The sequence below is a fragment of the Pongo abelii genome, chromosome 22 (genome assembly GCF_028885655.2).
Source record: "Pongo abelii isolate AG06213 chromosome 22, NHGRI_mPonAbe1-v2.0_pri, whole genome shotgun sequence".
Lineage (NCBI taxonomy): Eukaryota > Metazoa > Chordata > Mammalia > Primates > Hominidae > Pongo > Pongo abelii.
Window position 1 is genome coordinate 49,722,027 of NC_072007.2, and position 27,962 is coordinate 49,749,988.

General features: G+C 46.5%; 2 protein-coding genes across 36 annotated transcripts in view; one reads left to right on the forward strand and one right to left on the reverse strand.

Annotated features, from left to right (window-relative positions):
• On the forward strand, window positions 1–26,954 carry GET1 (guided entry of tail-anchored proteins factor 1). Of its 6 annotated transcripts, XR_010138796.1 has the most exons (6): window positions 2,453–2,698; window positions 11,876–12,041; window positions 12,926–12,993; window positions 14,313–14,427; window positions 18,022–18,149; window positions 26,936–26,954. XR_010138796.1 is itself a non-coding variant. In XM_054542420.2 (5 exons), the coding sequence occupies exons 2-5, from the start codon at window positions 11,876–11,878 to the stop codon at window positions 18,093–18,095; spliced, it is 423 nt and encodes a 140-aa protein (XP_054398395.1). In that variant the 5' UTR covers window positions 1–147; the 3' UTR covers window positions 18,096–18,913.
• Window positions 26,866–27,962, reverse strand: part of LCA5L (lebercilin LCA5 like) — a 41,810-nt gene continuing 40,713 nt past the window's right edge. For all 30 annotated transcript variants that reach the window (XM_054542544.2, XM_024239392.3, XM_054542541.2 and 27 more), the window contains one exon: window positions 26,866–27,634. In XM_054542544.2, the coding sequence (XP_054398519.2) occupies window positions 26,904–27,634 (731 nt within the window). In that variant the 3' untranslated portion in view covers window positions 26,866–26,903. The remainder of the gene's footprint in view (window positions 27,635–27,962) is intronic.

A 27,962-nucleotide genomic window follows, 5' to 3' on the forward strand; every position in this document is an offset into this window, starting at 1 on the left:
AGGAGAGGGTTGAGTTCTTCAGACTGGGTTGCCTGTGAAGCCCGGGTGCTGCTGCTTCTCTCCCACCACTGCTGCAAAGTTGAGGACATGCTCCACGGTTTTTTTTTTTTTTTTTTTGTTAGGCGTTCTCGACTGTCCAGGAATTAGGTAATCCTTTTCCTGAAGATAGGTGGCAGTGGGGTGTGGTGGTGGACTTCTCTTTAGCCAGAGGCAGAGACTGGGGGCAGATGAAAGGGGTCCAGAGGGGTCAGGGCTGTCATCACTTTTCTTTTTTTTTTTTTCTTGTTTTTTGAGATTGAGTCTCTCTGTTGCCCAGACTGGAGTGCGACAGCGCGATCTGGGCTCACTGCAATCTCCGCCTCCCGGGTTCAAGTGATTCTACTGCCTCAGCCTCGAGTAGCTGGGATTACAGGCGTGTGCCATGCGCCACCAGGCCCGACTAATTTTTGTATTTTTAGGAGAGATGGGTTTTCACCATGTTGGTCAGGCTGGTCTTGAACTCCTGACCTCAGGTGATCTACCCACCTCGGCCTCCCAAAATGCTGAGATTACAGGCATAAGCCACCGTGCTTGGCCTGTCATCACTTTTCAAGAGGCAGTTTCTCCTTCTAAATCCATCTCAATCTCCACTGAGAGAGGAGCCAGGAGCCTGGCTGCCGTGCTGCGTGGTCCATCCAGGTGGAACGGAAGGCTATGGAGGAGAGCCAGGCTCCTGCTCTTTGTTTTGGTCAGTTCAGAAGTCACTTAACCAATAAGTCCTTTCAGGGAAAGAATTCACTCTACCACTACAGAATAGTTTTGCTTCACGTGTTTTCCTGACACAGAAATTTGTAGAACCACAGCCTCTTGCTTTATTTATTTATTTATTAAGACAGAGTTTCACTCTTGTCGCCCAGGCTGGAGTGCAATGGCGCGATCTCAACTCACTGCAACCTCTGCCTCCCAGGTTCAAGCGATTCTCCTTCTTCTGCCTCCTGAGTAGCTGGGACTACAGGTGCTCGCCACCACACCCAGCTAATTTTTGTATTTTTAGTAGAGACAGGGTTTTGCCATGTTGGTCAGGTTGGTCTCGAACTCCTGACCTTAGGTGATCCACCTGCTTCGGCCTCCCAAAGTGCTGGGATTACAGGCTTGAGCCACTGCGCCCAGCCGCATAATTATTTTAATTGGTTCATAATAATGAGCCAGAGTTGTACTCTGTCGCCCAGGCTGGAGCCCAGTGGTGTGATCACAGCTCACTGCAGCCTCGACCTCTCGGGCTCAGGCGATCCTCTCATCTCAGCCTCCCTAGTAGCTGGGGCCACAGGCACGTGCCACAGTGCCTGGCTAATTTTTATATTTTATTGTAGAGATGAGGTCTCACTATGTTACCCAGACTGGTTTCAAACTCCTGGGCCTGTGATCCACCTTGCTTAGATCTCCCAAAGTGCTGGGATTACAGGCGTGAGCCAGTGTACCCGCAATCTTGCATCATTTTGATTAGGAATTAGTCCTCAGAAACCAGTCATGGCAGCATGGCAGAAGAGACAGTTGAACATGTCTTGCTTTATCCACTAGGCATACTTTTTTTTTTTTTTGAGACGGAGTCTCGCTCTGTCGCCACAGCTGGAGTGCAGTGGCGCGATCTTGGCTCACTGCAACCTCCGTCTTCCGGGTTCAAGCGATTCTCCTGCCTCAGCCTCCGGCGTAGCTGGGACTACAGGCGCGCGCCACCATGCCCAGCTAATTTTTGTATCGTAGAGACGGGGTTTCACCATGTTGGCCAGGCTGGTTTCGATCTCTTGACCTCATGACCTGCCCGCCTCGGCCTCCCAAAGTGCTGGGATTATAGGCGTGAGCCACCGCGCCCTGCCCACTATGCATACATTTGAGTTGGGATTCTTTCGCTGCAAAACCTGATCTTCACCTAGATTCAGGTTACTTTATTAACTATTACTAATGATTGTGAACAGTGCATTCTAGTAAACTTATTTTTCGGGTATGCAGTTGTGTAAATTGGTTAGACTTACTACAGTGTTTGGTTCTGGAACGAAAACGTAAGGCATTTTCCATGTAACTGCTTGGAACACGACAGTTACCTGCTACTATAATTACGGTAGTTTTCTATTTATGGAAGAGTTTATCTTAAACTTATCTAGTATTAAAAGTTAATTTAAAGAAAGTACTAATTATGACAAAAGCAGGGAGTCGTTAGCACTTGAAACCAGAGTTTGGTACTATGAGAAGGCTTTTAATTTTAAAAAGAAGGAAAAAAAGAAACACGGACGTCAGAACACTGGTTTAGTAGAGGTGGGTGCGAGAAGGCTGCGGAATCGCCGAAGGCCCAGGAGAAACCTGGAACGTGTTAATCGCTTCAACTGCAGCGGGAGGAAAAAACGACCCCGCCTCCCGCGAGGGCGACGCAGTGCGCAGGAGCGTCGGCGCGCCTGTTCTGGGGCGCTTGGTTTCACCGCGCAGGCGCGGTCGACGCTGTTGTTGTGGTCCCCATGGAGCTGCCGTAGCGGACCCAGCACAGCCAGGAGCGTCCGGGATGAGCTCAGCCGCGGCCGACCACTGGGCGTGGTTGCTGGTGCTCAGCTTCGTGTTTGGGTGCAATGTTCTTAGGATCCTCCTCCCGTCCTTCTCATCCTTCGTAAGTGGCTGCCTGGCCTCCCAAGGGCCGGTGGGGATGCCGCCCCAGTCCCCCGGCAGGTCTGGCGTAGGTACAGGGGTCTCAACTGGGCGACTGAAGGCCGTAGTAGCGTTTTGGTTGGTCCGTAAGCTTTTTTGAGATAGTTGTTAGCGTCTAAAAGGTACGACGCTTTACCCCAAAATCAGACTTTCTGGGTTCTAGGGGGTTGGGAGAAACACCCGGCAACCCTGGGCCACGCTTTCACGTGGCAGGACTCTTCTCGCTGTGGGTGGCGGCTGCGAACCTCACACTGGGAGTTCCAAGTGCCCCGCTGTCAGCCTCGTTTCCGTTAATCCTGGTCCCCAGAGGCATTCGAGCAGCCCTCGGCCAGGGTTTCCCAGAGGCCTGGCGGGCGAAGTCAGCTGTTCCAGGTCCCGGCGAGATGGATTCTAGCGTCCAGGAGCCCACATTCTTGGGGTGGGTAGGGTGGGAGACAGGTGCAGAGAGAATCTCAGTACAGCGTGATGCCTTCAATATCCAAGGGAGCAACCAGGTTGGGGAACACTCTCTTTCTGCCAGGTAGTGAGTACATTACCTCCGTCTCAGGCTGCTGGGAGAGGTGAGTATTATTATCCCATCCTCCTTTACCTCCTGGAGGAGTCTAGCTCAGAGAATTTAGTAGTGGCACTAAGTCATCCACCTAGTGACTGGAGGTGGAGATTTGACTGCCTTTTGGAGCAGGGATAGGGATTTGGTGGCAAATTGCACAGGGCGTGGTGGGGTGTGGCCATGGAAGGCGGGGGTACCTTGGGAACTGTCCCCGAGAATGAGCGCCCTCTGTATGCCCACAGCAGAAATGAGGAGCTGTTGGGCAAAGACGGAGACCTCAAAGATTGGGCGCATTCGTTGCAGCATTGTCTTGGAAAACAGTTCTTGCTTTTCTCTCCTAAGATAAATTGGTAGTAGTGGAGGATATTTTATTCCACCAGTATTCACTGAGTGCCTGTTTTGTGCAAAACTCTATTCTTACTCTCTCAGTTGTCCTACTGTCTGCATTGTCCTGAGATATAGGGAATTCTCTTTTAACCCCTGAGTCTCCTTCAGAATCTTTCCTGAAGCTATCCAGTCTTTAAGATGATGTCTCAGGCATTGCATAAAAGACTCCTGATGAGCTGGCCCATGCTCATCTTCTTGTTTTTAATTGTAAAATATACATAATATTAAATTTATCATCTTTATCATTTTTAGGTGTACAGTTCAGTGGCATTAAGTACATTCACATTTTTGTGCAACCATTATCGCAGAACTTTATTATTATTTTTTTAAGACAGGGTCTGGCTCTGTGCAGTGGTGTAATCTCGACTCATTGCAACCTCTGCCTCCCAGGTTCAAGTGATCCTCCCACCTCAGCCTCCCAAGTAGCTGGGACCACAGGCATGCACCACCACGCCCAGGTATTTTTTTGTATTTTTAGTAGAGACAGAGCTTTGCCATGTTGGCCGGGCTGGTCTCAAACTCCTGACCTCAAGCCATCCGCCCACCCTGGCCTCCCAAAGTGCTGGGATTACAGGTGTGAACCACTGCACCTGGCCCAGCTCCCAGAACATTTTCTTTTTTTTTTTTTTGAGACAGAGTCTCACTCTGTTGCCTATGTAGGAGTGCAGTGGCCTGATCTTGGCTCACTGCAGCCTCCACCTTCCAGGTTCAAGCGATTCTCCTGCCTCAGCCTCCCAAGTAGCTGTGATTACTGGTACCTGCCACCATGCCCGGCTAATTTTTGTATTTTTAGTAGAGACGGGGTCTCACTATGTTGCCCAGGCTGGTCTCAAACTCCTGACCTCAAGTGATCTGCGCTCCTTGGCCTCCCAAAGTGCTAGGATTACAGGCATGTGCCACCACACCCGGCCCCATCCCAGAACTTTTTTTATCTCCTCTAACCGAAACTCTTGCACTCATTAAACAACAACTCTCCATTCCTACCTCTCCCTGGCAATCACCATTGTACTTTCTGCCTCTGTGAATTTGACTACTCTTGGGACCTCATATAAGTGGAATCAGACAGTATTTTTCCTTTTGTGACTGGCTTCTTTTCACTCAGCATAATATCCTTAAGGTTCATCCGTGGTGTAGCATGAGTGAGGATTTCCTTCCCTTTTACGGCTGAATAGTATCCCATTGTATGTATAGGCCACATTTTGTTTATTAATTCGTCTGTCTATGGACACTTGGGTTGTTTCTACCTTTTGACTATTGTAGATAATGCTAAAATGTTTACATATATCTCTTTGAGTCTCTGCTTTCAGTTTTTCTGAACCTATACCCAGCAGTGGAATTCCTGGATCTATGGTAATTCTATGTTGAATTTTTTTGAAAAACCACCATACTGTTTTTCATAGCAGCCACACCATTCGACATTCCCACCAGCAATGCAGAAGGGTTCCAGTTGCTCCATATTCTTCAACACGTATTTTGTTTTCTTATTTATTTATTCTTTTTATTTTTTATTTATTTTTTGAGATGGAGTCGCTCTCTCGCCCAGGCTGGAGTGCAGTGGCGCGATCTCGGTTCACTGCAAGCTCCATCTCCCGGGTTCAAGCCATTCTCCTGCCTCAGCCTCCCGAGTAGCTGGGACTACAGGCGCCTGCCACTACGCCCAGCTAATTTTTTTGTATTTTTAATAGAGACGAGGTTTCACTGGATTAACCAGGATGGTCTCAATCTCCTGACCTCGTGATCCGCCTGCCTCGGCCTCCCAAAGTGCTGGGATTACAGGCTTGACCCACTGCGCCCAGCCTATTTTTTAATTTTTATTTATTATTTATTTTATTTATTTATTTTTTGAGACAGAGTCTTGCTCTTGTTGCCCAGGCTGGAGTGCAATGGCGCAATCTCGGCTCACTGCAACCTCTGCCCCCCCCCCCGGGTTCAAGAGATTCTCCTGCCTCAGCTTCCCAAGTAGCTGGGATTACAGGTACCCGCCACTATGCCCAGCCAATTTTTGTATTTTTAGTAGAGATGAGGTTTCACTATGTTGGCCAGGCCGGTCTCAAACTCCTGACCTCAGGTGATCCACCTGCCTGAGCCTCCCAAAGTGCTGGGATTACAGCTGTGGGCCACCACACCTGGCCGACAATTTTTTTTTTTTTTAACTTTTAAGTTCAGGGATACATGTGCAGGTTTGTTATATAGGTAAACTTGTGTCATGGGTGTTTGTTGTACAGATTATTTCGTCACCTAGTTATTAAGTCTAGTACTCATTAGTTATTTTTCCTGATTGTCTCCCTCCCACCCCCTACCCTCCACCCTCCGAAATAAAAAAATTTGTTTTTAGAGGCCAGGTCTTGCTCTGTGACTCAGGACCTGTGTCCACATCCTGTGCTGCCTTCTACAACCTTATGGCCTCTCTAACCTCAACCCGGTTAGCTTTCCTAAACCCATTTCCCTATGATTGTTAACACTTGTTGTTAGCCAGGTTCAGTAGGATAACATAATTATTATCCCAGCAGAGTACACCCACCCTATAATCGGTAATAGAGATGTTTGGCCTGGTCACTGGGTTTGTGGTGAGGGTCTGAAAAGCTGTAAGGAACGCGCTGGTCTTCAGTAGGGTCAAATGCTGCCCCTTCACCATCATCAGAGGCTACTTCATCACAGCCTCTGATTTGAGGATTCAAGTGGGAAAGACTCGGGACAAGCAGCAGAAAGTCGAACTGGGAAAACAGTGCCCTCAGGGATGGGGCCACGCTCAGGTACTTAGATTACAACCTCCGTTGGGATGTTTCTGAAGCTTTTGTCCTAGCAGAAGTTAGGGAGGCAGCACCCCGATCTCATCACTCAGTCTAGGCCGCACTGGTCCCCCCCCTCCCCTCTCCCCACCCCGCGTGAGGCCTTAGGAGGTCTGAAGTATCAGAAGTCCTTGGGCCAGTTAAGCCTAGCAAGGTCCTGGGAGGCGATCTCAGCTGTCCGCTGCGGTGGGGGTGGGATGCCTGGTAAGGACACCAAGTCCCTGGTGTTGGCGTGGTTGGAATTTTCCTGGGATCCTCCCTCCTCTTCAGGCTGGTCACGGGGACGCATGGTTGAGAGAGCCTAGTTCATTCAGTAGGTGGTCCAGGACTTTCTTCAGCTGTAGGAGGGGAACAAAGATGCCTTTGGTGAGCACCGGCTCTGCAGCTCTGCAGGTGCAGGGGAGGTGTACTGCGTAGTTGCCCCAGGACTGGCGGAGGCTGAGGGTCCATGCGGACGTCACTACTGCGCAGGCGTCCCAGGACTGGCGCGGGCTCAATGTCCATGCAAACCGCACGCACTGCGCAGGTGCTCCAGGACTCGCGCGGGGTCAAAATCCATGCAAACTGCACTTACTGCGCAGGTGCCCCAGGACTGGCACGGGCTCAGAGTCCACCCAAACCGCACGCACTGCGCAGGCGCTCCAGGACTGGCGCGGGCTCAGAGTCTATGCAAACCGCATATGCAGGCACCCTAGGCGCTGGCTCAGAGTCCCTGCGAGCCGCACGCACTGCGCAGGCGTCCCAGAGCTGGTGTGGGCTGAGTGGCCACACGAGCCACACGCACTGCGCAGGCGCCAGGAGGCCCTTTCTCGCAACCCTAGCTTTGCAGTTAAAGGACGCTGCGTGTGTTGCCTTCCAGGCTTACGGGTCAAGTGCCCTTTCAGATTCAACTTTTTCAATTATCCTTCACTTTCTGCTGTAAAGAGTGGCCACCTCCTTTTCCCTCTAGGGGACTGAAAAGAGAGGAGGATATTGCACGGTTTGCCTCTGTGGTCATCTTCTTAGTGAGCACCCCCTCCGCCCCCACACCCTTTTCCTCTGAGCCGTTGCTTAGTGAGTCCCTGCCATGGACCAGGCTTGGGGATGGTCCCCAAGTATTAGTTTACGGGGACGACTCTCTGCTTCACAGGACCTGCCCCAGAATCCTATGACTCAGAAGCGCGCTGGTGAAGTGCGCATGTGCGGGAGGGCCTCCAGTGGGGCTCTCGTGGGGGCAGCAGCCAAGGACTGGGGCTGGCAGCCTGGAGAGCTGCCCGCTTCTCTGCCCTGGCCGGCGGGGGTCCTGGCCGAGAGTGGCATCTGGGGCTGTTGAGGATCTGGAGCTTCCTGAGTTGGAAGACCCTGTCCCCTGTGTTCAGGGACTCAGGGTGACCTGAGTTGGTGGTTCCTGGGTTTGCCTGCTCTACTGCTGGCAGGGACGAGCACGGGCTGTGCACGTTGTCATGCTATCAATTAATTCAGAGATTTACTTTTGTTCTAAAAATTAATATTTGCATTATTACATTTAGATTCATATTAAATCTTACACTGCATAATTCTAGAACATTTTAACACTTACATGTGGGTCTTGGATTAACATTGATACATATTTGCAAATTTATACTTTAAACCTTTTATTTTTTAGAGACAGGGTCTCTGTTGCCCAGGCTGTAGTGTGGTGGTGCCATCATAACTCACAGCAGCCTCAACCTTTCGGGCTTAAGTGATCCCTCCCTCCCCGCCTCAGCCTCCCGAGTAGCTGGGGCCACAGGGACCACAGGCGTGCACCACCACACCTGACTAATTTTTAATTTTTTGGTAGAGATTGGGTCTTGCCATGTTGCCCCGCCTGGTCTCAAACTCTTGGGCTCAAACGATCCTCCCGCGTCAGTCTCCCAAAGTGCTGGGATTACTGCACTGCGCCTGGCTCAGACAATTTTTATTGTGCTTATACATGTAATAGATGTAATTATTTTTTCAAGCACCAGTTGTTTTTGTTAACCTTACAAAGCTGCCTTCAGTTTTCCTGAAGTTCACCCTTCTGCCTTCACTCACCTCCCATTCCTGAGTTAATTGTTTTGTGTATTCCCTATAATGCTAAATAATGTCTTGGAATCTCTTTTTCTTTTTAAAATATGGTTTTAAAAGTCAGATTTATTGAAGTGTAATTTGTATAAGGCGAAATTATCAAAAAGTCCTTAGCAGTGTCTGTAGATTTTCCTTGCTTTTGAAAGATAATTTTGTGATTCGTCTAAGAGAATTTGGCCCATTCCTATTTCCTTCTCCAGAGTGGATCAGGCTGGAGTATAGCTCCTTTAGTTATAGTGTTGGGTAGTGGCCAGGGCAGAGGCACCACAAAGAGAGCTGGATTTGAACCCCCTACTCCCTGCGCAAAGGCTGCCAGAAGCTGCGCTGCAGTGAACACGCTGTGCATGGGCCCCTGGACACCCCCCTCATCCCCCCCACTCCCCCCATCCCCCCATTCCCCCCCCCCCGCTTTCGCCTCATCACGCAGGCGCTGATAGGAGGCATCACTGGGCAGGTCAGAACCCGCACGCATGCGTAGACACCCTCAGGCGACTGGCGGGACTCGGCTTCCAAGCTCTAACTGGAGAGTTGTCCCTACTGTGCGGCAGGCGGAGGAGACCTGTGAGCTGGAAGGGGGAGGGGGGGATCTCATTTATTGTGTGCTTGCTGTGTGCCAGGCACACTTTAGATATACTGTAACATTTCATCTTTATTAATATATTTTTAAAATTTCGAAACAAACACAAATGTGCAGAAAAGTTACGCATACAGTCAATACCGATAACTGATTTTGTTTCCTGAACCATTTGGAAGTTGTCAACCCGAACCCCCTCATTCCCAGATACTTTGGTATTCAAAAGGATCTTGGGGGCCGGGCGCAGTGGCTCACGCCTTTAATCCCAGCACTTTGGGAGGCCGAGGCTGGCGGATCGCTTGAGCTCAGGAGTTCACTGGCAACATAGTGAAACCGTGTGTCTACTAAAACTAAAAAAAAATTAGTCGAGTGTGGTTGTGCAGGCCTGTAGTCCCAGATACTCAGGAGGCTCAGGTGGGAGTATCGCTTGAGCCCAGGAAGTCGAGGTTGCAGTGAGCCGAGATCTGATGCAGGCGTCAAGTACGTTACCACCATCTGATCCTCAGACCCCATGCAGGTTCCCCACGTTTTGCAGTAACGTCCTTAGCAGGGAAAGGACCCAGTTCGGAATCATGCGTTGCATTTCCCGGCCTCTAGCCTCCTGTCTGGAGGAGTTTCCCAGTCTTCCCTTGACTTTCATGGCTGTCATTTGTGGGTGTCAGAGGCCAGTGATTTCGCAGAATGGACGCCCACTGGCATGTCTGATACTTGGTAGGGATTTCTGAGAGGCAGTGCTGTGTTCTTATTGTGTCTCATCCGCTGGTGTGAGACTGGGATTTGGGGATGTTCGCTGATCCCTTGGGGTAGGTGGCAGAGGCGCCTCTGAGGGATCTGGTCTTGGGGCGCCCGCGCAGTCCTTGGACTAGGCCTTCCCGGCAGATCTGTGGGCGCCACCTGGCGGCCACTGCCGACTCCTCCGTTGCGTTCCAGTCACTCCTCCCCTCCCGGTGCCGTGGCCCGGGGCCGTTCCCTGGAGAGTGGATGGCTGGGGCTGGTGCAGGGAACAGGGGCCTGCGGGGGTGGCGCAGGCGGGCCTCCAGCTCATGCGGGGGCCCCTCTGCTCACAGGGACCAGCCAGGCCAGCCTGGGGAGGGTGCCTCTTTGTTTATGTCTGTATTTCTCTGCCTATCTGTGGAAACCACAGATCTCCAATTCTAAGCCAACACCACAAGATTCATTCTGCCTCTCTCCGGGACGCCTGCCTGCCTGCCTGCCTCCCTCCCTCCCTCCCTTCCTCCCTTCTTCCCTTCCTTCCTTCACCAGGTTATGAAACTGGCTAATTTTTCATATTTTTTGTAGAGATAGGGTTTCACCATGTTGCCAAGGCTGGTCTCGAACTCCTGGGCTCAAGCGATTCACCTGCCTTGGCCTCCCAAAGTGCTGGGATTGTAGGCATGAGCCACCGAACCCGGCCTTTTTTCTTTTGTCTCTTTTTTTTTGAGACAAGGTCTCACCCTATTGCCCAGGCTGGAGTCCAATGGCATGATCTCAGCTCACTGCAGCCTTGAACTCCTGTACACAAGAGATCCTCCCACCCCGGCCTCCAGAGTGTTAGGGTTGCAGGCTGAGCCACCATGCCAGGCCGAGGCATCTTTCTAAGTGTCTTCGCTGAAAGTGAGAAGACTGGCTTCCGTTACTCTCAGTATGTTTATTTCTGTGATCACCCTTTTGTAATTAATCTCTGGTGTCCACCGCCCACTGTTACCCATGTGAATGCATGCCTCTCCCCACCTGGGCTCCGACACTGGCAGGGTTCCTTCTTGTCTTGTATGTCCGTTTCCCTCACCCTACAGACCCTGACTCCCGTGTCAGGCTGCCCTTTCTTGGGGACCCCTGTATCACCATGCCTGGCCCTGATGCCTCTTGCCAGGGTGCCATTCCGTGGGACGGCCCTCTGCACTGAGCTTGGGCGCTGACACTCTGCCCCGGGCCCCTGCCTCACCACGGTTACCCTGCACCTGCACCTTGCTCTGCCCTGTCTAATCTAGACTGAATTCTTCAGGGAGGGGAAAGGATACATGTTCCCTGTCACTGGAATAACAGCTCTGGTGATGGAATTGGTTTTCATTTCATAATTGCAATTTTAGTTATAGTGAAAGAGACAAACATTTGTATTGGAGCAAATTCATGGGCATATCTGTAAAAGGAAAAATATAGTTTGAACAGCAATTTGGATATGAGTTTTTTTTTTGTTTTTTTTGTTTTTGTGGTGGTTATAGGGAGCCGAAAAAGGCAGCAGAGGCTGGCTGTGTAGGGAGAGGGCAGCTTGCCCAGTTGGCAGAGGCGGGAGTAGGATGTTAGAGGAAGGTGTACCGGTTCTGTCTGGCCAAACCCATGCTGGAGTCGCCTCAAAAGCAGTGGCAGGGGAGTTCCCTTAAGGGGCTACTCCAGACTGCTTGGAGATGGGGCCGGCTGGGATTCCAAAGAAAGAAGCACTAAACGCCAGGGTGTAAGTCCACAGCATTCATGACGGGAACTTAAAGAGCTGCGGCAGTCCCGGGACAGCCAGTGAGAGAAAGGGACATTTACCTAGGGCTGTCTGCCACCAGGGGGTTGGGGTATGGAGTGTATGTGGGAGTTGAAGGACTTTGTCATGGCGGGGCTAGTTTGTAGGTGTTTCTCAGCAGGATGAATCTCCCAGTGTTCTCCAGCAACAGCCTTTACTCTTATCAGTCCTGGGAACGCTCACGGCCCCAGTTTGCATTCAGTCCTGCAGGGAAACACACAACTGGCTGGGTCACGGAGTGGTCAGGGCATAGACAGAAAGTAGTGGGGGACTGGGGGGCCCTCCTGTGACCTGTGTTGGAAGGTGCTGATCCCCGCTGTCCGCCCTGCCAGATGTCCAGGGTGCTACAGAAGGATGCGGAGCAGGAGTCACAGATGAGAGCGGAGATCCAGGACATGAAGCAGGAGCTCTCCACAGTCAACATGATGGATGAGTTTGCCAGATACGCCAGGCTGGAAAGAAAGATCAACAAGATGACGGATAAGCTCAAAACCCACGGTACTGTGTCCCTTGCAGCCTGAAGGCTTCATGAGAGCTGATTAATAGAGAAGTCTGTATGTAAAGATTAGTAGAATATATGCTTTGCTTCTTGGATGTTCTGAATATTGATGGAGACTTTTAAGTTATCTGGAGGAAACTCAGTAATAATACTACTTTCTTCTTATTTGCTGGTGAACCTTTGCTTTCTAAGCACAGAAATATCTAAGATCCTCTCAGATTTTCCTCAGACCCAACTCTTTATTGTAGGTTTTCATTTTTAAATTCATCACTTTTCTGAGAGAAGCCCAGAAAAAAAGTCTCACAGTGGATTCCCAGAGGCTTTTATTCCACTCTCTAGAAAAATGCCCAGCAGTGTCCTCTTCCGAGTGTCACCTCCCGGGTCCAGTCTCCTGTGATGAAGAACGCTTTCTCAGGGCAGCCTGTGTGCCGAGGGACCCCGTACACAGTGTGTGCACAGTCAGAGAGCTGCCTCTGTGGCTAGGAAAACAGACAAAGGGGGCCTGTCCTGGCCCAGGGCAAGCCGGACTCCCACCAGGGATTCGTGTGCTGTGCAGACTGGGAAATAGGGAGGAAAATTTAGTCCTGTGGGTAAGTGGTAACTGTATTATACAAAGAATCTTTGATTTCATGAGTCGTTTTTAAGAGTTTCCAAAATTAAAGCTATTCACATCTCAATCTGAGTAGGATACTGTTTTAAATAATGGCATAATGAGATGGTGGGTGACTTAAAAATTCTATTTTATATTTTCTAAATATGTTGAGTGATTGTTCCATTTATAATCAGAAAGTGTATTATAAGGGAAAATAACATTTCTGTGTATTTGAATATTTTGTTAATTTTTCAGGACTGACATAATTTTTTATCCTGTTTTTCCTTTCAGTGAAAGCTCGGACAGCTCAATTAGCCAAGATAAAATGGGTGATAAGTGTCGCTTTCTACGTATTGCAGGTAAGTGTGCTAGAGCGTCAGCCGGGTCATTGGAGTTGGTGACCCCGGCCTCCAGAGCGGTGCCTGCAGATCCAGGGCTGGGAGTTCGGGCTGTTCCACCTTCAGCTGTCGTGTCGTGTGTCCCTGCCCACACGGAGCTCTAAACACTTTCATTCTATAAGTCAGACTAAAAGGAAGCCTTTCTCTTGAGGAGAGTTGTTAAAGTTTGGGGCTTTTTGGCAGATGAACTGTGAAGTAAGTTCTTGGAGAGCTTTCACCATGCCTTCATCCCAGTGTGGTTTGAAGGGCCTGGTGGGATGAAGCAAGAAGCTTATAGATGACATCGGTTTTTTCTGAGATCTTCAGTACTTTTGGCCCTTACTTGTTACCTGGTGTACTTCATGCGCACTCTCCACCCTCCAGGTAGAGAACCAGCTTTTCCGACTGGAATTGGCTTCTAGCCTCCCTGCCTGTTAGCCTCTCCTGGAGCTGTTGCTGGGCTCTGCTCTGCCCCAAGAGTGCAGTTGTGCTGCCCAGACACCTTTAGCAGCTGCCATAAATATCCGAGCTGCAGTACCATGTGATCAAGTACCAAGGGAAAGGATTCAAGCCCACCCCCAAAAAAACTTAGTTTGTCGGGGTATATTTAAGGAAATTGATTCTGAGGCACTGTCATTTGCTAAGAGATAAGTTTCCTGCAGACAGGGAGTTAGGCCAGCAGCTCTCTTTCATGTCTCTTCTGAGCGGCCTGTTCAAGCCAGGAAGGGGACAGATGACAGTCGAAGGAATGCTGCAGGGGGATGGAGGGAAATAAAGCATCCCCCACCATTGAAACTTACACAGGGCTCACCTCTTCATGCCTTGCTAACACTGGTGTACGTGGGAGAATTCACTATTTTTTCCAAGGATGGCTTTCATCACTAATAAGGTGTGTTGAGCATACAGTCTGGCTACTCAGAGGAGATACTGAGTGAGAAAAGCACACCCGTGTTATGGGAGACTTTGGTTAGTTTATCAGCTCATTTAAATTATGTGTAGATTGTATTCATCGTAAAACAGTGAAATGCCAGTTCACATAGGAAGGCTTGCCTACGTGTTGGCAGTGTTCCAGACATGCTGCTAAGCTCATCTTTAATTAGACTTTCTAATTCAAGGTTTCACCAAGGGGCATCAGTGGCCGTGTGTGCTCATCTGTTGTCTGTGGGGACTGGGTTCCTAGGCTTGAGGTGCTCAGTCTGGAGAGTTTTCCTGGTTTTATTTTTGCATTTCCCTGTCCTGCCTTCTGTGTGGTCGGTTGTGTGATTGGCAGGCTGCTTCGCTCACCAGGGGTGTCTTTGCAGGCTGCCCTGATGATCTCACTCATTTGGAAGTATTATTCTGTCCCGGTGGCTGTCGTGCCGAGTAAATGGATAACCCCTCTAGACCGCCTGGTAGCCTTTCCTACTAGAGTAGCAGGTAAGAATTTTCTGGAAGATGCAGTGGAAGAGTGTGGCTAGGCTTATGTAGAGGTGTGCGGTAGATTAAGTTAGCCTGACATCCTCCTCACCATCCATTTAGTGAGCAGGGTTTTGTGTCTTAGCCTCACACGAGGCTTCCCATGAAGAAACTGAGGTCTAAAAAAGTTACTTCACTTGTCCAGTGTCACCAAAATGTTAAGGAGCAAAGCTAGAATTCAGTCCTAGGTCTGTTTCCGGGATCCATGCCCAATACGTCAAGTCTGATACCCCGTTGAAACACTAGCCATAGTTCTAAAATTCTGTATCTTTTCAATCCCTATTATGGTTGGCTTCTCTGTAGCACTTGCTGCTCTTGGCTATTCTTTTATTTTTTATTTTTTGAGACAGAGTCTCACTCTGTCACCCAGGCTGGAGTCAGTGGTGCGATCTTGGTTCACCGCAACAACCTCTGCCTCCCAGGTTCAAGCAATTCTTATGCCTCAGCCTCCCAACTAGCTGAAATTACAGGCGTGCACCACCACGCCCAGCTAATTTTTATATTTTTAGTAGAGACAGGATTTCACCACGTTGGCCAGGCTGGTCTCAAACTCCTGATCTTAAGTGATCCTCACGCCTTGGCCTCCCAAAGTACTGAGATTACAGGCATGAACCACTATGCCCAGCCACATTATTTTATTTTTGAAGATAAATTTTTTTTAGATATTAAAAGTAGTACATGTCACTATAGGATGATTAGAAATATAGCTATCAATTAAAAATCCCAGCTGGGTGCAGTGGCTCACGCCTGTAATCCTAGCACTTTGGGAGGCCAAGGTGGGCAGATTGCCTGAGCTCAGGAGTTTGAGACCAGCCTGGGCAACATGGTGAAACCCTATCTCTACTAAAACACAAAAAATTAGCTGGGCGTGGTGGTGCGTGCCTGTAATCCCAGCTACTTGGGAGGCTGAAGTGTGAGAATCACTTGAATCTGAGAGAGGGAGGTTGCAGTGAGCTAAGATCACGCTACTGTACCCCACCCTGGGTGACAGAGTGAGAATCTGTCTCAAATAAAATAAAATAAATAAAAAATAAGATTCCTATTAGCTTTTAATGCTGTGATACGTTTTTCTTTATCTTTTTTTCCCCATTTATTTTGATATAGTTAAGGTCACCTGGCACATAACATTTTGTACCTCCTTTTTACTTTATAGGGTAAGCCTATTCCCACATGTTTTAGTTTGTTGGGGTTAAGTGAAATACTATAAACTGGGTAGCTCATAAACAACAGAAATTTATTTCTCACTGTTCTGGAGGCTGGGGAGTCCAAGATCAAGGTGCCGGCAGATTTGGTGTCTGATGATGGCCCATTTTCCAGTTCATGGATGGTGTCTTCTCACTATGTCCTTGCATGGTGGAAGGACAAGCTCCTTTAGGCCTGTTTTATAAGGGCACTAATCCCATTCACAAGGACTCTGCCCTTGTGACTTAGTCACTTCCCATAAGGCCCCAGTTCTTAATGCTATCACTGTGGGGGTAGCATATTAACATATGAATTTTAGGGGGTGCGAACATTCAGACCGTAGCACCATATCAGTACATTTCTTTTCTTTTTTTTCTTTTCTTTTCGAGGCAGGGTCTTGCTCTGTTGCCCAGGCTGGCAGTGGCACCCTTATAGCTCACTACAGCCTCGAACTCCTTGGCTGAAGTGGTTCTCCCACCTTAGTCTCCTGAATAGATAGGATCACAGATGCACACCACCATGCCCAGCTAATTAGAAAAAAATGTTTTTTTATAGAGATGGGGTCTTGCTTTGTTTCTTAGGTTGGTCCCAAACTCCTGGCATCAAGCAATCCTCCCTCCTCAGCCTCTCAAAGTGCTGGGATTATAGGCGTGAGTCACCTTGCCTGGCAAATTTCTTTATTAAGGAATTTTCAGTAGCTGTTCTTCATTTAGATATGTCATTTGCAAATTTTCCTGATGAAGGATATTTATTCCGGTCCTGATTTTTTGCTATTAAAGATAATGCTGCAGCACACATCCTTGCTGGTCTTCGGTTGTGATTTGTGATTATGCTAGAGGTGAATACTGTATCAAAAGGAATGACTATTTCTTTTTTTTAAGACCAAGTCTCACTCTGTCGCCCAGGCTGGAGTGCAGTGGTGTGATCTCTGCTCACTGCAACTTCGCCTCCCAGGTTCAAGTGGTTCTCCTGCCTCAGCCTCCCCAGTAGCTGGGATTACAGGTGCCCACCACCACGCCCGACCAATTTTTGTAGTTTTAATAGAGACAGGGTTTCACCATGTTGGCCAGGCTGGTCTTGAACTCCTGAACTCAGGTGATCTACCTGCCTTATCCTCCCAAAGTGCTGGGATTACAGGCGTGAGCCACTGTGCCTGGCCAGGAATGGCTGTTTCAAAGACTCCCAATTTAGCTACCATCCCTGTCCCCTTCCCCACCCTTTCCTTCCCTTCTCCTTTGTTTGACACAGCTGGGCTTAGGCCAGGAGCTCTGCACTGCCGGCCAGAGAAGCATCCAGCCACCCTTCCATGCATCCAGCAGGGCCATGGGCCACTCTTGCAGCCTGTCTTCCTGGACAGGGGGATATGTATGCCTCTCCATTATTGGTGCGGCAAGAAAGGCATAGGTAGACATTGCTTTGTTTATAATGCTTTCTGAGAAAGGAAAAATAATCTCACAGGTTTGGTTTTGGAATCTATTAATATCATAAATAGTAATGCACATCTCTCTGGCAGGAAAGGGAAATTCAGCCCAGGGTCCACTGTTCACTGCAATTCCTGCTTAGTAAAGACTGCAGCCCTGTGATTCTATAGAAAGTGACAAATTTGGGCTGGGCACGGTGGCTCACACCTGTAATCCCAGCACTTTTGGAGGCCGAGGCAGGTGGATCATCTGAGGTCAGGAGTTTGAGACCAGCCTGACTCACATGGTGAAACTGTGTCTCTACTAAAAATATAAAATTAGCCAGGCGAAGGCCGGGTGCGGTGGCTCATGCCTGTAATCCCAGCACTTTGGGAGGCCGAGGCGGGTGGATCATGAGTTCAGGAGATCGAGACCATGGTGCAACCCCATCTCTACTAAAAAAAAATACAAAAAATTAGCCAGGTGCGGTGGCAGGTGCCTGTAGTCCCAGCTACTCGGGAGGCTGAGGCAGGAGAATGGCATGAACCCGGGAGGCAGAGCTTGCAGTGAGCCAAGATCGTGCCACTGTACTCCAGCCTGGGTGACTCTGTCTCAAAAAAAAAAAAAAAAAAAAAAAAAAATTAGCCAGGTGTGGTGGAGCACACCTGTAATCCCAGCTACTCGGGAGGCTGAGGCAGGAGAATCGCTTGAGCCCGGGAGGCAGAGGTGCAGTGAGCCGAGATCGCACCATTGCACTCCAGCCTGGGGGACAGAGCGAGACTCCGTCTCAAAAAAAAAAAAAAAAAAAAAAAGAAAGTGACAAATTTGAACCTTTGAAACGTAAACTTCGCCTCAGCCCAGCACTGCTCAAAAAGAATGGAAATACTCTCTTTGCTGTGAGTTAAAGACAACAGAGACAGATGTGGGCAGCACTGCTGGTACGCGCTCTCATGGTGAATTTCTTTATTTTCAGGTGGTGTTGGAATTACCTGTTGGATTTTAGTCTGTAACAAAGTTGTGGCTATTGTGCTTCATCCATTCAGCTGAACAGGAAGATGGATACAGCTATGAGACTTTAAAAAATGGATTTTCTCTTATTAGGTTAAAAATCTGATTTACACTGTTTTGTTTTTTAAGAAACAAAAGTGCACAGTTTAGATTTTTTTTTGTTGAATATGTATGTTCTTGGACTTTATGAGAGAGTCTTATAAGAATCATGATTTTCTACACCTGTCATTGAGCCAAGAAAGTCCAGTTTATGACACGTATGTTCTAGCGGACACCGTCCTAGATCTGTACGAAACGTGAAATGTTTAGGGACATCTCCGTGCTGTCACTTGTGATTTGCCCTTTTATGTATTTTGGTCATATTGCCAACTGGAAAGTCAAAGTTTTCTAACAACTTTAAGTAAGTTCTTTGAAGACTTAGTGCTGTTTTAAATCCAGTTTAGAAAGTAACTTAATTTTAATACCACTACTAAAAATTCGAAAATTTCTTCTTTAATCACATTCAATGTGGTTAAAAGAACAACACTAATTGACATTGCGTGGGCTTTGTCTCCCTTTCTTTAAAATGTCATTTGTTGAACAAGAGTTGTATAGTATTATCTATTTACTTGAGGCTGTTAATTTTTCATTACAGTGTTTTGTAGTATCCACGAGACCATGATGCATTGTTTTGTGCTCAACTTGTGTTTTGTATTTAAAGCATTTTGAATGAGGTGCATTTTATAAGCATTTAATATTTATTATGCTCTTTAGAATGGAACCCAGAAAACAAACCTTATAAGGCCTGATTAAATTAATCTGAACCAATAACCTGTGTGGCCCAAAAAGTATAATTCTATTAAATGTTCCTTAAAACACTTTTTTCTAATTAAAATCTTTGCAAGTGCTTGTGTAACTTCCTGCCTTACAGCTACTTGTTTGCTGTGAGCCACCCGCAACTGACAAGTGGCTGTTAACTGAGTCACCATATCACAGTGAAGCTGAATTCTCTCGCTAGTTTCTGCAAGTTCAGATTTGTATTCTTTTGTTTCCTAATGATCTAATAAGTAGTTTGTCATTATTTTAGCTGATTGGACTGTGAAAAGACAAAGTGCTGTGGTCCTTCAGTTTATTGTCATGCTGAAGACCACCAGAGCAGCTTTTGGGTTCCACTTACTCAAACACACATGCACTGCAGGCTTACCCAGCACCAAGTTTACTTAGCTTTAAGAAAGGACAGAGAGCAGGGAACGCAGCCACAGCCTGGTGGAGGAACTGGACACCAGCTTCCAGTGTCCATCACCACACGGGATACATTTTGCCCACAAAGGATGAGAAGCCAACCTGGGGAGGAGATGAGAGCAGCACACGGAAGCTGCAGGAACTAGTCCTTCAGACAAAATGTAGCACCAAGGGGGCACGTGCCTAACTCCCGTTTTAGTAAGCTGCAGGCAGAAATGATGGCGGACAGTCAGCAGTGCACCGGCCATGTAGAGCGTGCCTAGGGAACTGCTGGGATCACTCACCCGCATACAGTGTCCATGATGATACCCGTATCTCTTAAAGATATTCTCATTCAGTTGTTACAAGAATTTTGACAAATCTCACTGAGGCTAGAGGTAAAAATTTCTAGTTCACAGCTATTAACTTTCCCCATGTGTGAATAGTTTGTGATGATTAAATAGGGGAAATGTGAATGTCCTTTATGTTTCACATTATTATGTCTTTTTAGAAATTATACAGTTTTTTTTTTTTTTTTGAGATGGGGGTCTTGCTCTGTCAGCCAGGCTGGAGTGCAGTGGTGTGATCTCGGCTCACTGCACCCTTTGCCTCCTGGGTTCAAGTGATTCTCTTACCTCAGTCTCCCGAGTAGCTGGGATTACAGGCGCCCGCCATCATGCCCAGCTAATTTTTGTATTTTTAGTAGAGACAGGATTTCACCATGTTGGCCAGGTTGGTCTTGAACTCCTGACCTCAGCTGATCCACCCGCCTTGGCATCCCAAAGTGCTGGGATTACAGGCGTGAGCCACTGCGCCCAGCCTACAATTTGTTTTAAAAGATGATGAACATGGTGATGAATTCAGAAGATAGAGAAAAGGCTACAGTAAATGTGCATCTTACGACTCTTGTCCCCCAATTTCCCAAAGTTTTCCTTTGTTACCAGTTTCTTATGATTCTGCCAGTGATATTCCATGCATTTATGAATATTAATACATGTGCTTTTAAGACAAATGTTTTAAAGGTATAAAAATAATACCTAGAAAGACAAAAGTAGTACCTATTTACTGCTTTTTTAAAAAACGGAACTTGTGAAGTACAGAAAAGCAGCAAGGAAGAAAAACCTATGACTCCATAGAACTAGGGTGACTGGCGTTAGCATCTGTGCTTTTGCTTTTTTGCATATATGTGTGTATAATGTTGAAAGGTAATGATAGGTTTTTTTTTTTTTTAATTTATTTTATTTTTTGAGATGGAGTTTTGCTGTGTCGCCCAGGCTGGAATGCAGTGGCATGATCTCAGCTCACTGCAACCTCTGCCTCCTGGGTTCAAGTGATTCTTCTGCCTCAGCCTCCCTAGTAGCTGGGACTATAGGCTTGAACCATGATGCCTATTTTTTGTATGTTTAGTAGAGATGGGGTTTCACCATGTTGGCCAGGCTGGTCTTGAACTCCTGACCTCAGGTGATCCACCTGCCTCAGGCCCCCAAAGTTGAGATTACAGGCCTGAGCCACCACGCCCAGTGGATTTTTGTTTTTATTTTAAAAATACTGGATATATTTTATAGCTTTACGTGAAAGCAGGTATCTCTTTGATTGAAAATACATCTAAAGCTCTCTTCATACCAATTTCGTCATAAATTTATGGTAAATCAAGCAGGAAAATTTTTAAATATACAAATCCATAATCTTTTTTTAATCTTTTTTTTTTTTTTTTTTTTTTTAAATAGAGACAGGGTCTCACTATGTTGCCCAGGCTGGTCTCAAACTCTTGGGGCTCAAGTGCTGGGATTACAGGCGTGAGCCACCATGCCCAGCCCATAATCATTTTTTATTCATTTTATGTGCTGTTGCCACCATAAGGGGCTGGAATGCTAGGCAAACTGGTTTACTGCCCCCTGACCTGGCTGGGCTCTCTGGCTTCCCATAGTTTTTCTTACACGGTGCATCGTGGGAGAGGTGTGTGTGCGTGTGCACGCGCACGTGCTGGCAGTCCCCGGAACCGGAGCTTTAGACTTAAAGCTTTCTCCGACTCCCTTATGTGGTGGTTTCTTTTCTTTCCCATCCTCATCTGAGCATTTAAAGTACTATCTGTGTGACTGATTTGTTGTGTCTGCTGTTGTGGTTTTGTTTCTAATGTTGTAGATCCTTTTTTCGTGTGTGATAAAAGGTTATTTCAGTGATGATGCAAGTCCCTTTAGGGCCAGATACTATTCCTTGAGCTTTTCTGTACTCCTCCTGCATGCCTTCAGTCAGTACCCAGGAGTATTTAACTCAGAATCACATAATGGTTTTCCACTAGAGCCGTGTATGGAGTCTGTTTTCTTTGCAGTTGAAATGTTAGCGATTAACAACTGGCAGGAGAATTTTCTAAGTGCTGCTCTCTTATAAGGCCTGCGGTATGGAGCACTTAGATGACGTCTCAGATTCAAAGCCACGTGTGACTGGTTTGAACACCATTGGAATCCCAGGCCAGGCAGCTCACCCTGTCTCTGGGCCCAGGGTTCTTGTGTGGGTCGGCTTTCCTGCATGCATCCTTGGGATCTAATGTGTACCAATCTATTGACACTCAGAGTGCTGACTCTTAGCAGTGAATTCAATCATAAATAGCATGAATATTGTGTAGTTTTAGCCAATATTGTGGGAAAGGATATTGGACTGTAAAGGGTAGGGTAATCTTATGTTGGCCAAAGTCTTTTCCTGTATTTTTTTTTTTTTAGAGACAGGGTCTCATTCTGTCACCCAGGCTGGAGTGCAGTGACACGATCATAGCTCACTACAACCTCATGCTCCTGGTCTCAAGTGATCCTCCAGCCTCGGCCTCCTGAGTAGCTGAGATTACAGGCATGCGCCACCATACCTGGCTGTTTCTCATTTTTTATTTTTGTAGAGAGCAGGGTCTGACTGTGTTCCCAGGCTGGTCTCGAACTCCTGGATTCAAGTAATCCTCCTGCCTCAGCCTGCTAAGTAGCTGGGACAACAGGTGTGTACCACAACTCTGGACTAATTTTTAAATTTTTGTAGAGACAGGGTCTTGCTATGTTGCCCAGGCTGGTTTCAAACTCCTGGCCTCAAGTGATCTTCTGCCTCAGCTTCCCAGAGTGCTGTGATTACAGGTGTGAGCCACTGTTCTCAGCCATTTTTCCTGAATCTTTTTTAAAAATAGTTTTTATTAAATATTGAGAGGTATACAATATTTAAAATATGTAAATTTTAAAGAATAAAAATACAATACAAATCTTTGTATCTTTCACCCAAGTTTTAGAAGAACCTTTGCGATCCCCACTGAGCAAAGGTAACACCACTGCTCTGAATTTTATCATTTCCTATTTGTCAGAGTTTTATCACATATTTGAATCTGTAAAAATACATTGTTTGGTTTTGCATGCTTTTCAGCACGCAGACATTTTTGTGCTTCACTTTACTGTGCTCCGTAGAGACTATATTTTTCACAAATTGAAGGTTTGTGGCAACCCTGCATCGAGCAAGTCTGTCAGCGCTGTTTATCCACAGCATGTGCTCACTTTGTGTCTCTGTGTCACATTTTGGTAGTTCTCACGATATCTCATATTTTTTCATTATTATATGTTATGGTGGTCTGTGATCACTGATCTTTGATGTTACTATTGTAATTGTTTTGGGGCATCAAGAACTACACCCGTATGAGGTAGCAGATTTAATGTATAAATGTGTGTGTTCTTACTGCACCACTGACTTGGCCATTCTTGTCTCTCCCCCCTCCCCAGGGCTCCCTATTCCTTAAGACACAAACATGTTGAAATTAGGGCAACATTGGCCCCTAATTTCAATAATAATGATGACCGCTAAATGTTCAAGTGAAAGGAAGAGTTGCGTGTCTTTTGTGCTAGCCTTTATTTAATTTATTTAATTTATTTATTTATTTGAGATGGAGTCTTGCTCTGTCACCCAGGCTGGAGTGCAGTGGCATGATCCCGGCTCACAGCAACCCCCGCCTCCTGGGTTCAAGCGATTCTCCTGCCTCAGCCTCCCGAGTAGCTGGGATTACAGGCGTGCACCACCACACCTGGCTAATACTTGTATTTTTAGTAAGAGACGGGGTTTCACCCATGTTGGCCAGGCTGGTCTCGAACTCCTGGCCTCAAGTGATCTGCCTGCCTCGGCCTCCCAAAGTGTTGGGATTGCAGTCTTGAGCCACCTGTAAAGAGTCTGAGTTCTTAAGATTTTTTAGTTCACTGAGCTGGAGACCCCAGGGAGGTCCCAGCATTGTATGGAAAAGGGACCCCCTAACTTGGGCTGCCTGGGTTTTGTCCTCAGGAGGAGTCTGTGTTGCTCAGACACATTCGGCAAATGCCCTTTAGGCAGAAGCTTACTCTAGTGCTTTGCTTACTTATCTCTTTGGGTGCCTAATTTCTTTTAGTGTTTACCAGCTGAGCAGCTGATTTAGAAACGTTTTCTATAGTTGGTACAGCATTTTTAGCTTTTGTTACAGCAAGAGTGTTGGAGTACCTTCTCTCTCAGAGCTCAGGAAATGGGTTTGTTTTTAAAAATCTTTTTTCCATGATCGTAAAGTTATGTTCATTATAGCAAACATGTGAAAGAAAGCCAGAGTAGAAAACACTAAAAATAAAAATTGGCCCCAATCTCATAATACCTCAGAGATAAAAAGTTAGCATGTTAATCTGTTACCCTCTAACTTTTTTATTCATACAATTAAGATGACTAGACAACAACAGGCTTAGATTGTATTTTTATTAAATTAGTTCTCTACGCTTCTAAATATAGCTCTGATTTAATATTATGATGTGTGCTTTCATTGTGGGTGGGCATAAGAAAAGATCCCCTGGAAAATCCTCTATCTGCTATGAAGCTGGAGTAGACATTGTCATGTTACTCAGCATACCATTTCCAGGAGTCCTTTTAATACATTTCTCCGGAATTTAGGCCACTATGTCATCTCACTTAATTTGCATATTTCCCCTTATGAGCCTGTGAGAGCTCTCCCTCCCTCCCTCCCTTACTCCTTCCATCCTTTTCTATGTTATTCCACCTTTTTATAAAAGATCAAAGCATATGCCAATTATAGTATTTATTTCATCTTTGGTTTTATTATTTTTTTGATTAATTAATTTATTTGACACAGAGTCTCTCTCTGTTGCCCAGGCTGGAGTGCAGTGGTGCGATCTCGGCTCACTGCAAGCTCCGCCTCCCGGGTTCACGCCATTATCCTGCCTCAGCCTCCCGAATAGCTGGGACTAAAGGCGCCGCCACCACGCCTGGCTAATTTTTTGTTATTTTTAGTAGAGACGGGTTTCACCGTATTAGCCAGGATAGTCTTGATCTCCTGACCTCGTGATCTGCCCGCCTCGGCCTCCCAAAGTGCTGGGATTATAGGCGTGAGTCACTGCTCCTGGTCTACTACTTTTTTTTTTGAGATGGAGTCTCACTCTGTCACCCAGGCTAGAGTGCAGTGGCGGGATCTTGGCTCACTGCAACCTCCGCCTCCCAGGTTCAAGCAATTCTCCTGCCTCAGCCTCCTGTATAGCTGGGACTACAGGTGCTGGCCACCACGCATGGCTAATTTTTGTATTTTTAGTAGAGACGGGGTTTCACCACGTTGGTCAGGCTGGTCTTGAACCCCCAACCTCAGGTGATCGCCCGCCTCAGCCTCCCAAAGTGCTGGGATTACAGGCGTGAGCCACCGCGCCTGGCTCTATTTTTATTTTTTGAGACAGGATCTCGCTCTGTCGTCCAGGCTGGAGTGCAGTGGCGCGATCCTGGCTCACTGCAACCTCCACCTCCCAGGTTCAAGCGATTCTCCTGCCTCAGCCTCCCAGGTAGCTGCCATTACAGTTAATATTACACACCAACACATAAACATCATTGGAAAGGAAATAGTATGGTCTAGATTATAAACAAGTTGTTCTTATAACTAAATGAAGTAAGCTAAATAAAGTGAGGCTGGGAGTATAGCCTCCTTTTTATAGTCCTAATTTAAAATATCCTAAGTTTAGTAAATATATTAGTTAGGACTGAGCAGTTGCTTGAATAAACACCAGCAGGGCCATGGTACTGTTTTATGGTTTTTAGAACAAGATTAACAGAAAAATGGTCAACATACAGGTATGCAACAAATCTCAATAAATGATACTGGATCTCAGGTGTACACAAGGAAAGCATCACCCACAAAGGCAGGACATTGGATACCCAGGTTAGCTGAATAAGAGAAACTCAAAAATGATTTTCATGGCTGGGCACGGTGGCTCACGCCTGTCATTCCCAGCACTTTGGGAGGCTGAGGTGGGCAGATCACCTGAGGTCTGGAGTTCAAGACCAGCCAGGCCAACATGGCAAAACCATTTTTAGTCTCTAATAAAAATACGAAAATTAGCTGGGTGTGGTGGTGCACGCCTGTAATCCCAGCTACTCTGTAGGCTGAGACACGAGAATTGCTTGAACCCCGGCGGGGTGGAGGTTGCAGTGAGCCAAGGTCGTTATCACTGTACTCCAGCCTGGGTGACACACTGAGATACTGTCAAAAAAAAAAAAAAAAAGATTTTCATAAAACTAAGCTTGGTAATCACTATATATATATACACACACATACATATATGTATTTTTTTTTTTTATTTGAGATGGAGTCTCGCTCTGTCACCCAGGCTAGGGTGCAGTGGCGTTATTTTGGTTCACTGCAGCCTCTGCCTCCCGGGTTCCAGCGATTCTCCTGCCTCAGCCTCCTGGGTAGCTGCCATTACAGGCATGTGCCACTACACCCGGCTGATTTTTATTTTTAGTAGAGACAGGGTTTCACCATGTTGGCCAGGCTGGTCTCAAACTCCTAACCTCAGGTGATCCACCTACCTCGGTCTCCCAAAGTGTTGGGATTACTGGTGTGAGCCATAGCACCCAGCCTATTTTTTTTTTTTTTTTTTTTTAGTAAAAAGAGTCTTTTGATCATATTGTTCCCTTTCAAAGCTGCTGCCACATTTTGTTTTTATTTTTTGAGACACGGTCTCACTCCGATCGCCCAAGCTAGAGTGCAGTGGCACGATCATGTCTCACTGAAGCCTTGACCTGGGCGCAAGTGATTTTTTGACCTCAGCCTCCCAAGCAGCTGGGACTACAGGCACACACCACCACACCTGGCTAATTCTTATAATTTTTGTAGAGATGGGGTTGTACCATGTTGGCCAGGCTGGTCTTAAACTCCTGGACTCAAGTGATCCTCCCACGTTGGCCTCCTAAAATGCTGGGATTACAAGCACGAACCACTGCATCTGGGCTGCTTCCATGTTTTTAAATTACAATTCAACTCTATTGCTGATAAATTTTGTTGTGTAGGAGATGCATGTCTTGGGTTGACTAACTTAAGAGTTACTAGCTATGGAGTCCTACAGAATACTAAAACCATATAGTAAACCAGTCTTCCAGAAGATAATGGATGTTTCAGTTGTAAAGATGTAAATTTGTATTTGAAGTGTTATCATTGGCTAATATAAAATAGATTTTTTACTAGATTAGCAATAAAACAAAAATTTAATTATCAAAAGTCAATTAAGTCCTAAAACACACACATACATACACTCCCTCTCTCACACATTTCAAAAATAAGATGCAAGGCACATAAGCAGCATTATGTCAAACCAGAATGCATTAGGATATTGATTATATTTAAATAATTATTTTTCTTTTTCCTTCTGTAGGTGACGATGGCTTAACAGAATTTACCACAGTTACTTTAGAGTCTCCGAAAGCATTGCTGGCAGAGGCCTGACTGGGAGGCAGGGGATGCGACTCCTTACTTTGCAAAGGCTCCTCTGAGCCCTTTGCAACACCAGGACTTGATTGGTTAGTTTTCATGACGTAGCCTGATCCAAAGAGTTCTTCCATGAGACTGCTTTTCTTATCTCTGAAAGTTGTATCCTTCACTTTTATTCTGGAAGACTTACCAAATGAGGGCTCATACCCACTGTCAGAATGCCCTAGCTCCATTTCCTCTCTGTTACTGAGATGCTTGCCTGTACTATGACTGTACCTCATGTTGCCGGCATTGGGTGGTCCCCCTGAAGCAGGAAGCCCATGATGCAGGTTTTCAGTTGCTTCTGTGAATGAGTAATGCCTTCTTTGTCTGAGGGGGCCTTTTGTGTAGGGAGCAGTGCCTTTGCCAAGTGTGTCATCCATGCCATTTCTCTGCATGCTTCTTTTAAACTTTTCTCTTACTAGAACATCTTCTTGATTGCTTTCTCTTTCAGGATGAATAACTTCAATTATTTTTGGTGGTAGTTCTTGCTCTTCTTTCACAAAAATGGTTTGCTTTTCTTGGTCCTCTTTTTTGTCTTTTTGTCTTCCAGTATTCTCCAGCAGTATTTGGACTTCCAAATGTTTCTCTTCCCCTGATAAATCTATATTAGAAAAATAGGCAATTTAGTGCTGTTTAAAATAAATGGATCTCTATTTCAAGGTGGCATGTCTAGTACACTTATGTGCACCGCCTCACAAGCACATTGAAATAACAGAAAAGGTAAGAAAATAGATGCATAGACAAAAGATTACAGAGAAGGGTGCTGTTAACAAATGTGTTATGTTACAGTTTCTTGGAACTTCCCAAGCAAATGGGAATTATGAAACCAAAAGAAAAATGACATTCATAGAAGAAAAAATAAAATTTGCCAATAAGGTTATTAATAGATGTTTAACATTACTAACTGGACATACTGTCAGTGGAAACAA